At 31.4% G+C, this 12,396-nt stretch overlaps 2 protein-coding genes across 6 annotated transcripts in view; one reads left to right on the top strand and one right to left on the bottom strand.

Moving 5' to 3' along the window:
* The window catches only part of GIGYF2 (GRB10 interacting GYF protein 2), a 91,701-nt gene that overhangs the window by 34,403 nt on the left and 44,902 nt on the right, over positions 1-12,396 (bottom strand). The window lies entirely within an intron of this gene.
* Positions 448-11,079, top strand: KCNJ13 (potassium inwardly rectifying channel subfamily J member 13). 2 transcript variants are annotated; one of them, XM_087933027.1, is made up of 4 exons: positions 483-572; positions 7,351-7,402; positions 7,912-8,392; positions 9,216-11,079. In XM_087933027.1, the coding sequence occupies exons 3-4, from the start codon at positions 7,915-7,917 to the stop codon at positions 9,833-9,835; spliced, it is 1,098 nt and encodes a 365-aa protein (XP_087789153.1). In that variant the 5' UTR covers positions 483-572; positions 7,351-7,402; positions 7,912-7,914; the 3' UTR covers positions 9,836-11,079. The 2 variants fall into 2 exon arrangements, with proteins under 2 accessions (XP_026557109.1, XP_087789153.1); XM_026701324.2 differs by lacking the exon at positions 7,351-7,402 and having other exon boundaries at positions 448-572.

Raw genomic sequence — 12,396 nt, forward strand, 5'->3', positions numbered from 1 at the left:
AACGGAAAGTACATCACCACCTGCTTGCCTTTGTTTGGAAGAAAATATTTTTAGTAATGTAACTTTATGAACAGAAAGAAAATTCTCAAGAAAATGAATGGAAAACAATTCTGAGGAATGTCATTCCTTTGAACCAGTAAGTAAAGCTTTAAGTAAGATTATGCAAACCTAAAAGCCCCATCCTGATTAAGAGAAAAAAATGCACCCTTTTCTCCAAGTAAGGTCTTGTGCATTTCTCCATAGCAGCTAGGCTATTGTTGGGTAAAGAAGTTCTAACAAATCAGCATTCTTTTCCACATGACCACAGCTAATTGGCCCCCCTGCAGATGAAATGACCAATCAAATCAGCTTCATATGAAAACCAACCCCCCACATTATATACTGTGGAATGAGATCTGTAAGCCCATTCTGAACAAATATCCTTCCAAACTAGAAAAACGGGTTTTTTTTTTCTTCCTTCCTTTTGGACCACTGTATACAGACAGATACAAGATCTTGGTACATATTCCATATTCAAGATATCCACCTTTCTCCCTTTCCCTGCCACACAGATAAAAGCTACAAAGACACGGGTAAGTACAGAATGCTAACAAAGCATATTAAATTTTCCAATTCTGTATTTTAAATTTTCACAAAGCAAAACTTATGTTATTTAATAATTTCCTGAAAACCTATAAAGAAGTCATGACTATTGATAGAAACATTAGGATAAAACATACCTTTCTAGGTCTAGCAAAGTAATAAAGCAGATTTTAGCTGGGCAGTTATCAAAATTGATTGCCTAAATTAAATTGACATTATATGATAAAACTGCCAGTGAACTCTATAGCCAGGTGAGCACTGTTTTATGGTAAGATGCAAAGTATATAGTTCTTAAATAAGAAATAGAAACATATACAATTATTTATCAATTATGTGACTGAATATTGAAAATGTGATTATTTTCAGAAAAGCTAGAATTTTATATAGTATAATAGTACCTAATAGTTAAATTTCAAGTTCTACCCAGTGAAGTTTATATCTAAAGTATTGGGAATCTTTACATTTTTATTTGAATTTCAATATGTCTTGAAGAAATTAACTTAGAAGATACATAGTCAGAACAAGACAAATTAACATTGCACATATTTTAATTCTGCACAGCAACAGCAACAAAATTACAGCCTGGAGTAAAAAAGTTTTAAAGCTGGGTGAAGTTGTATGTACAGTTGTTTTAAATATGATGGTAAAAGTTTGGTACAATACTGGTTATACTATTGAATTTGTAAATTTGTTTGCCTTTTTATATAAAAAGTGTATCTTATATTTTTATTTAATCTAGAATATTAGACTGTGCAGACTACATTTTCTAGGCTATTTAGAAGAGATTTATTTTCTAAATATATGCAAAGGTTTTATTTTCTGCTTTACTATTTTCAAGTTTATTTAACACAAGAAATCATTAAAAAGTCAATGAGAAATATACCATGTAAGACTAATGACATCTGAATGTGTCTTATTTACCTTTTAAATCTATATACAAATAGATTTGCTTGGTGTCGATTTGCACCAAGTTAGATTAATTTCATTTCAGCAGCAGAAGCATCTAGCGGAACTTGTCTGTACTATGAAGCTTAGTGATATTGGTCCTAATTATTATTTGGATAGGGGACCACAATGAACTGAAATATTGAAAAACCTTTGGGGAATAAAGCACAGGCCAAAATCATTCGTTAAAAAAAAAAGTTTTGATTTAGTTATAACAATTCAGCTTCGAGACAAACTTATACCTACATCTACATTATCTGCAATGGCTCATGTACTTTATAAATTACCACCTCACATATATATGAGAAGAGAAAATAATTCAAAATGTGATGTATAATTCTATAATTTGTGCATACATGCTAATTTCTGGTTTTATTGAGCAAGATTATTTAATGCATGCAATATTTAATTACAGCTGAGCAACATTAGGAAAGAGGGTGATAATGGGAGGGGAGAGAACCCCTTGCTTATTCCCTGTAAGCCATGTGTAATATAAATAAGTTTTATTATGGAGTGGGTAATGGAGGGTGGGTGAAATGACAGTGTAATATAACACTGAGCAAATTTGATTTTAAGTGAAAATGTACAGTATTATGTATTATATACAATTTACATAATAGTAATGCAACTTATATTCAGAATAACATGACAGTAAATAAATAGTATTTGCTATAACACTATATCCTTAGAACTTTGTAGTAAAACTGCAGTCCAAAGCTATAATTTTAACTGTAAATGTTTTTTCCAACCAATTTTATTAAGAATTATACATGTAACAAATAAAAGTCAATACAAAGTACAAAAATTACAAACCAAAAATAAAAAAATGGAAGCGGGGATTTAAAAAGGAAGAATAAGGGAAAAAAAATCAGTCTAAATAAAACATGATTTCTTTTTGCCTGTGGCTCATACCTTAAGTAAGGAAAACAAAATCAAAATGCTACATAAATCATTTTTTAGCAGCAAAAGTCAAATAAGGGCAACCAGATATAACTTTTTTCTTCTTTTAACCCTGGTCAAACAAACCAAAGACCATCTTATAAATCTTCCTAGATTTTTCTTTGACCTCTTCAAATAATGGGCATTTTTTAAAATAGTTTGCTGCTTATTTATATTTCAAGTCTTTAGAACTTTTAACATATTTTTCTTGATCTGTAAGGAAAATTTATCCTTTTGTCACTTCTAAAAAAAGTCCTTCCCAGTCTTAGCAGAATCTTAGCCAGAGGGGAAAAAAATGTCCAAATCAATTTTCTGATGTAATATATTTTCATCTCTTGTAGGGAATAAGTCATCCATCAGAACTAGTTGAACTACATTTAAATCTCTCTTTAAATTAGTTTCATAAGCATTCATTGCAGCTTGTTCTTGTTTTATAACTTCATAAGGACACGTTCTGTCAATTTCATCAAGTATCTGATCCAGGCTGTCCAAAAATTTGGCTGAAAGATATTCAAAGTTTGCACTAAGGATTTCTCTTTATTCTTTGTTAAGAATAATGAATTAAGAATACAGTGTAAAATTCTTCCAGTAACAGATCAAAATGTCACTTTCTTCAGATCAGCCAACAATATTTTTGATAAATAATAAATTCATTACTTAAGGTACAATGTAATATTCTGGCAAGCACCTGAATATGACAGTTAAGCTGGAACAATTATAAATACTGAAAATATCATTATAATTTTCTTTTCAATGTAATAGTTTATAAGATATTTTTAAAATCACATTTTGTTAATAATTAAATGATGCACTTTAAATACAAAATGCTTCAAACTATTACAGGTAAACAGCTGTATTATTCAAATATTGTGCTGATTCTGAATTATCTAGGCTTATTTAACTGCATCAGTGAAGCCATTATTTTTGCTTCAGTTTTCTGGACTCCACTTTAACCAGTTTTTGTGTATTTATGCAAAATTCAAAATTACTTTCTCCCAATTTAAGTAAAAGACAGAATAGAAAACAGAGTTAATGACAAGAGATGGCATTCAATTATTCTTTGTTGAAATTCATTTTTGTTCTATTTATAGAACCATAAATGTTTAGCATTTGGTTATATATGAAAATGTTCTGAATGTTGAGCTTTTAATTAAAAAAAAAGACAGAAATGAAACATCTGCTTCCGGCAGATCATAGCTTGAATTCAGATATGCATAATGGGACTACTGGAAACTGCCTTCCTTGCTTAGAACTTTATCTACAGCCTCCTTGCCTATGAAAAAGCTCCTCTAGTTTTGAATGATCCTGCTGAATGGCACTTATTGTACAGGAAACAATGGGAGTTGGGAGAAAATTACTCAATATTGAAAAATAGAAGAGGAATATGTAGTTTAAACAGTGAAGGAATTACTCGGGTGGTTTCTAAGAATCTGTATTGGGAATTCAATGAGGCAGTTTGAAACCAGTACACAATGAATGCTCCTTTAATGTCAGGATTGATGTCCTAGTTTGTTTTTTCCTTGAATACATTAAATTCAAAACTGGTATACTGCAAAGCAAAAACAACCTCCACTATTACAATACATGAGATGAATGGCTACCTTGCCAGCCATTTTGTAAAAAGAAATTTATCCATTTATACAAGCCCTTATGGCCAATCTCAAAATTCCAAATGTGTCAAAAAGATAGTGTTTGTGGACACTACTCAACGATATACAATGATATAAAACTGTGAAGAATATTGTGAGAAATGTCTAAAATGAATGCATGATTTAAAAACTTAAAGTCAATATGTATATAACAAAGACAAAAATCCAGTTATACATCTACTCCACAACCAAAAATGTAAGATTATGATAGGATGTTTGAAAGAAAGTATCAACTGTCTGGCAAGTGAAAATTATGAAAAAAAAAATTGTTAAGGATTTTTATGTTGGATAAAAATAGCAAATTTGTATCTGTAAATTTGTATAACAGACCAAAGTGAAAAAGTATATAGAATTTTGAGAACTACTTCTCAAATCACAAGTGTAAAAGTGCAGCTAAAATTACTTATCCTTTTAAATTAAACTACTGAAATGACTGAAAGTTTTGAGTGAAATCCAGTAGTGGAAGAGAAAATGCTGGATTATTCAGACGCTCTTGTTTCTCTTGTACTATTTAAAGTAATCTGCTATTAATTTGTTTCTGACTAGTATTGGTACATGTCAAAATTCTTCTAGAATTTTGCATGTCTGAAGTTGCTTAAAAGGGGGGACATTTTGTAGAAGGTATTATTCATTTATCTTGCCTTAATGCTGTCAAAGTTGTACCAACAGTATGTTTATATACTGTATATACACTTACCTCCTAAAGAAAATTCCTAATGCTTATCTCTGTCCAGTCTCCCTCCTTTACCCAGTTCATATCAATATAAACCGATAGGTAGGTAGGTAGGTAGGTAGGTAGATAGGTAGATAGATAGATAGATGGATAGAACAAACATATAAAAAACAGAGGGACACAAGTGAATGTTCCTTGTTCATTTCTAAGCACGGGACCACTAAAATATCACAATTCACTTAACTGTTCATAGGAATTAATGAAAAAAATGTTAATATACTAGGGACTTTGTTGTGTACCTCCAGATCCTACAAAATGATTTATATAGAAGCAGCTTACTGGTCTGCTGGAAATGCAGTGTGTGCGTGTGTGACTCTGCCTTATCTATGCTTGGTCTGCCATGTTTGCTAGATAAAGAAACCAAAATCTTGAAAATTTCATTGTCATATATTAATTTCTCTACATTTATGATGGCTAGACTGAACTCAATGTAAATTTAGTAACAAAACTGCACATTTTAGATTTAATGACTTGTCTTAGTTTCAAAATGAGTTTTTACTAGTTTCATTTTTGTCTCCATATTTACCTACTAAAAAAAGCAGAACATATATTTGCTACATAAATAAGATCCCAATTTTTATAGATTAAGTGATATTCAGAGGTGTAATTTAAAATATAATTGATGAATTTCAGATGTAAAACTGCAAAAGCTTGTCACAAAGTAGCAATTCCCAAAAATTCTTTTATGAAGTGTCCTAGCTAGCTATAACGCATGAAATATAACAAAAAGCACAAAAGGCCTTGTGCCCTTAGCTAGATCTATGATAATACAAACACACTCTGTAGAGATTATTCTTTATTTCTAATAAGAATTTAATCGAGATGGCTTCAGTGAAGATTTCTATATTACATATAAATTTTAAAACTACATAAACTCATAGTTCATAATTAAGCTATTTGTTTGTTTATATTTCATATTTGTAAACCACCATCTCCCTTACAGAAAAGGCTCTGCACAGTGTACGATATAACTGATAAACAACGTATCAAATGTATAAAAACTTAAATTAGGATTAAAATTTTAAAACACTTTTAAATTCATTCCATTTCTGAATTCAAAAAGACTTTTTAAATAAAGGGACATAACTTATCTTTGGATGAAATTGAGGCACAATTCCAAGTCAGTTTTTCTGCGCTGCATAATATATAAAGGTTCTGTGCTGTGAATTGTATAATGTGTTAATCTTGTTTTTGCTACAAATGCAGAGCCCTTACCTGTAATATAGCAGTAATATTGACTTATTTTATATAATTGTTGCAAAGACAACAGTCTCTGAGGTACTGTATTAATACACAAGCAAATAAATATTGCTGCTATTATTTTCATTGTCCCATCAGATTATCAGTAGGCCATGGTTTTGCCTTCAATATTCCCAGCTACAGACCACTGACTTTTATGGATACATATTCCAGTTTTTTAAATACATATTTCAGAATTTTTAATCTTTTTTGCCACTCATGTAACACTGAATCTTTTTTGTGATTCTAGCAGATCAGACTTCAAAAGTACTATATGACAATATGAGGCATTAATGGCATCTAAGCAATTGCATATATTTTGCATAGTTACTGGACTTTATTCCCTATCTTTAAGAATATATTTGTATATAGTGGAATTAGTTTTCATAGATTTCCTCTTAAAATTGATAAAAATATGTTTAAATCTATCAGTGATCATACTATGCCTCTATATAAGATTAAAATATAATTTAGATCTATTGAACATCAAATCTTTCATGTTTAAAAGTTTTAAAATATAAACATGTTAGATGTACTATGTTCAGCTTATGTTCATAACAAACTATTCTGTTCTTTAAATAAAATAATAAAAGGAAAGGACAATTGATAGGTGTTCCTACATTAGTCTAGCATTGCAGAGGGAAATAGAGGAAAATATTAAGCATAATTATATTTCAAAAGAAATAACCACGAGGAAGCAAAACAATGTGATTTACAAGGTACTAAGTATTTCAAAAAATATTTAGTTCAGCCTCACCACCTCCTCTAATTTTGAGTTAAGACACCTGGAGCACAAGCAAAATCTATACAATACACTATCTAACTATCACACACTGTTATCTATTTATTTACATGGCCTTCTCATGCATATGTGTCATTCATATAAAGAACAACTGATGACAACATGGAAACAATGTTTATTCCAAAGTCTCTAGCAACAAGAAACCGTGACTGGATATTTTTTACATTTCTGAAATTATATGAGCTTCTTTTAAAAAATATGAATGAGCTTATGCCTTAGAAAATTATGTTTAATACCTATAGGTCCCATAGGAATGAATTTGCTTTAAAAACCAAATACATATATATAAATAAACTAAACTAAATACATATATATAAATAAATTATAAGAGAAGCCTCATTTCTGTTTCTCTTTGACAAATTTGGAATTTAGCATTGGCATTTTTTTCCTCAGGACTTCTTAATAGTTTATATAATTGCATAATATTTTCCGTATTATTCTCTGTCCCCTTTTTAATACAGCTTTACATCAGCAGTGGCCTGAGTATGTTCAGCAGAAGAGGCTACATCCCAGGTACCACAATTCTAGACAATAAGAATACCATGGTTGGAAGCAGTGAAATTGTAGACAGAAACTCACAGAAGTTTGTGAGGGAAATTTCATGCAACAAGTGTGATATGATAGCCTTAAGATTGCCACCAAAAGAACAGAATTTATAATATTACAAATAGTGCTTTGTTTCGTAAACACATTACTTTATTCAGATGATGCACACTTGCAACACTCCTTTTCTACTTTAGAACTAAACTTTTAAATACACAAGTAAATCTAAATTGGCTAACTTTTTTAAATTGAAGTCTGAAAAAGTCATCTGACATTTAGGGTTTTATTTTGTTTTTTAAGGTAACAATTATTCCATCGTGACTAACTCTCCAAAATTAATTTTCTCAGAAGTGCATGTTTTAAAAATTTCCTTGGCTAGCTGCATGTGGCATCTAGTCCACTGCCAATATGTCAGAATCTCTGATCGTCATGAGAATAGATAAACAAGTGACCCACAGTTTTTTACTTTTCATTTTCAGAAGATGAGGACAGAAGCGATAGAAAGCAACAACACCAAACCTAGTGCTCCTCTGCTGACTCAACGGTACCCAAGGATGGTCACTAAAGATGGGCATAGTACACTCCAGATGGATGGTGCCAAAGGAAAAGGAATTGCATACTTAAAAGACGCTTGGGGGATACTAATGGATATGCGCTGGAGATGGATGATGTTGGTATTTTCAGCTTCTTTTGTCCTCCATTGGCTTGTTTTTGCAATTCTCTGGTACTTCTTAGCTGAAATGAATGGGGATCTGGAGATTGATCATGATGCCCCACCTGAAAACCATACTATCTGTGTAAAGTACATCACTAGCTTTACAGCTGCTTTTTCCTTTTCACTGGAGACACAGCTCACAATCGGGTATGGCACAATGTTCCCAAGTGGAGACTGTCCAAGTGCAATTGCTCTACTTGCTATACAAATGGTACTGGGTTTAATGCTGGAGGCCTTTATCACAGGTAAATAAATGCTACCTCATAACTGTTTCAATGTTATGGTTCATATGGAAATTATGTTGTGAAGTTAGAAAAGAGAAAGAAGGAAAAGGCTATGCTGCTGACTATTAAAACATTATTTTCAGAACAGCTTGACAAGCTATACTTCCATTTTATGTTAGTAAAATAATAGTACAAAGGATTTTAAATTAGCAGTGTTATCTATTGTACAGATGGGGTCCGCCCCCACAGAATTAAATGGTTTTAAACTAACAAGATGCAAAGCAGCTGTACAAACAAAGTAAATCCTACTTAGTTCAATAAGACATTTCTCTGTAAATATACTTAGTACATCTTTTTAAAAAAAATCTAAAAGGATGATTATTTGAGGGGTTTTGAATGAGTTATGTATTACAATACAGTTAAGCCTTCTATAAATTCTATTGCACAGCTATATATTTTTGGTATCTGTACTTTTCTATTATACATATAATCATTGTAAATACACAAATATATTTATAATAATGTAAAATGAAACAAATAGAAAAATAACATTTTCGTATTACCAATAACTAAAAAAATGGTTTATCATAATAAAATTTATTGCAAAACAAATCTGTTGAGAGATTATGTAAAACATTAGGCTGAAATAATACATCATAGGAAATTATAGCTCTTGTCCTAAAAATAAATATTAACATATTTTAATTGTTTAAAATTGATGTTCATTTATATTTTCCTGCTTCAAATAATGTGGTAGACTTATTTGTGCTTCGTTTCCATCAACTGGCACCAAAAAAATTACATCTACTTGCATGATCTATATTTAAATTCTCTTTTTATTTAGGTGCATTTGTAGCAAAAATTGCCCGACCAAAGAATCGAGCTCTATCCATCCGGTTCACTTATCTTGCAGTGGTGACACACAAAGAAGGAAAGCCATACTTAATGTTCCAAGTGGCTAATACTCGCCCAAGTCCACTCACCAGTGTTCGGATCGCTTCAGTTCTTTATGAAGAACGTGAAACTGGTCAACTGCATCAAACTACTGTGGATTTTCATCTGGATAGCATAACTTCTGAAGAGTGCCCATTTTTTATTTTTCCCTTGACATATTACCATTCTATTACACCATCAAGTCCTCTAGCCATTCTTCTACAAACGGAGGCTCATCATCACTTTGAGCTAGTAGTCTTTCTTTCAGCCACCCAAGAGGGCACAGGGGAGATATGTCAAAGGAGGACATCCTATCTCCCGTCAGAGATTGTATTACATCACCATTTTGCCTCTATGCTAGCTCGTGGCGCCAAAGGGGAATATCAAATCAAAATGGAAAATTTTGATAAAACCATCCCAGAACTTCCAGCAACAGACACTAAAAGGTCAAAAAGGACTGAAATGGAGATTCGCATCAATGGACAGCACATTGACAGCTTCCAAATCTGTGAGACACAGATGACAGACTAAACTGTGACTGTGTGCCACTTTTTAAACACAACAAAATGCCACTATCACATCAATGCTGTCTTTATCCTCTCTTATTTTCTCATATTTGTTTTGTTCTATGAGTACCTTTTACTTTAGAACAATGTGCAGAACAAAGAGCATAGTATCCATTATACTGGATGAGCCACTAGAATTGCAAAAAAAGTCAGGGACAAAAACCATTGCACAAATCCTTAGAAAACAACAACAACAAAAAAACTTCCTGCCAAATTCAGTGGACTATGATTAAACTGCACTGACCTAAAAGAGAAGACTGTTAAATTCAGAGAGCTGTTCAAGGAATCTAATTAAATGACATGAGGATTAATACTATGGAAAAATGAAGGCAACTTTATTAAAAACATCTCCTCTAAAAAGAATGGTCACCTGAAATTCTCAAGGTCCCATAGGACCTCAAATTAACCTTTCCTTGCTATACAGTTACAACAGAATATGCTGATGCCTAAACATGCTATGAAGAATGTTGCTAGTATTTTCTGTGGCACTGAAATTGCAATCCTGCTGTGCTTGTTTATTAAGGAAAATCGCAAGCATTTGCCAAATCTCTTTGTTCCAGCAGCTAAGAACAAGTTCAACATCCCTAGGCAGTTTTGTGATGAAAATGAACGATAAGAATTTTAAGATATATTGGACTCTAATACTCTGCATTGGGACATTATCAGACATCAGGAAACATCGATCTGTGTTCATAATTCTTCTGTCATGAATAATTCTTCTTTTTCTGTCTTGCAAGGTAATTCTATCAGAAAAGCCCGCTATTTCCCACAATTATTTATCTTTTCATACTATGTTCATTAAGTGCAGATAAACATTAGACTTGACAAAATAATTGTGCAAACATGAAATCTAATTATCAGACTTTGAGCAATAGACCTTATGCCAACTGATTCATGATTATTACCAGAACAGTTTATCAGAACTAATACTGTTGCTGTTTCTAAGTTTAAAAAAAACATTTTGTGAATTTTCAACCTTTTTTCAGCTGGAAAAATCAGTAACTCCTATGTATACACGCATAAGAAAGACTACAACGCATCATCAGAACTTCCAAGTGCTTTTATGTAAAGGCTGATTACAAAGATTCTTCTCAGAAGAACATGGTATAGGTTTTAATAGTTTTACTTTCAAATGGCTTCATTTCTAACTTACAGTTATGAAGAATTTAGTTTTTTGCTCTTGAACTTGGATAAATGTATTTATATGTATATACTGGTGTTGCTGTTGAGATTTGTTTTACTGTTGAGATTTGTTACCAATTATAAAGTCCTTTTTATGAAGCTTATTCTTATTCCCCCAAAACTAAGGAATGGGTTATACCTGACAATTATGGAAGCTATGGTCAATTGGGAACATGATAGGGCTCTAGACAATTAATTAATTTCACAATGATATTAGCTGCCAATTCAAAGCTGCTAAGTTTTTAAAGCATATGAGATCCAATATTTTACAAAGGTTATTAATGATATTCATGTATGTAATCTTAAGCGTAATCATACCATATTCTCAGGATGGATAAATTGTGTTTTACAACTGAAGAAAATAGATGTGAGAGTCATGACAAACCATGCTTTAGAAAAAATAATCTGGAATATCATCACAATATACCACTAAACTCATGTTCTCTTACAATGTTTTGGAAGTAATTTTGCCCTTGTCTGTGCTGAGATTTTAATCTTTTCTTTTACTGAGTACTGTGATTATGGCTTAGCTCAATGCAGAAACCAAACAGCAGTAGTAATTATCACTTTGAAAATTCATTAAATTGCATTTGTACTTTATCTTTTTATCCATCACTTTAAACAACTGTCTCCCTTCTACAACATAGTGATTATAAAAGCTTTTGATCTATATGCCCAATTTTTATCAAATTCCAGTTTAACTATACTAATTTTATAATATTTAAATTTTACAGAAGTTCTAATATATAGATATGTACAATAAAACAAATGCAAACTTTCAAACTACAAGTAAACAGTCCTGATAAAATGTCACATGCTTCCAAATTCAAGTAGAAGCATTAATTTTATTTGCCTCAAATCTTTCACAATTTAAATATTAGTTAACAAAAGCAACTTGTTCTTGTAATGCAACCTTAGCAATTTTAGATACTGTTAAAAGGGTTTTGTAGAAAAGTGCTTATGCTGAAAAAAAAATTATTTGGTTGGACAATTTCAGCATGAACAAGTACAAATGGCACTCAGACTTCAAACATAAAGTGATAATTCTAATTCTAACATTAGTTTTGCTAATCCCAGTTATACTACTACCTTGAATGCATTATTTGGAGATTAGTGCAAATAGCCACAGGTATTTATATAACTTAACTCTCTTACTGAAACTAGTTAAAATCCTCACTAAAGCTTGAAGTTTTGACATTATAACTTTCCAAATTAGCCTACTGTATAGGACTAATATGGGAAAAAACAGGAATGTGAATTCTAAATAAAACAGCCTACTAAATAATTAAAAGAGGTATTTTTAAGCCACAAAAGAATTCAGGATTACATTTTAAATGATTACAT

The sequence above is a fragment of the Pseudonaja textilis genome, chromosome 4 (genome assembly GCF_049901715.1).
Source record: "Pseudonaja textilis isolate UNSWEBS1 chromosome 4, rPseTex1.2, whole genome shotgun sequence".
Lineage (NCBI taxonomy): Eukaryota > Metazoa > Chordata > Lepidosauria > Squamata > Elapidae > Pseudonaja > Pseudonaja textilis.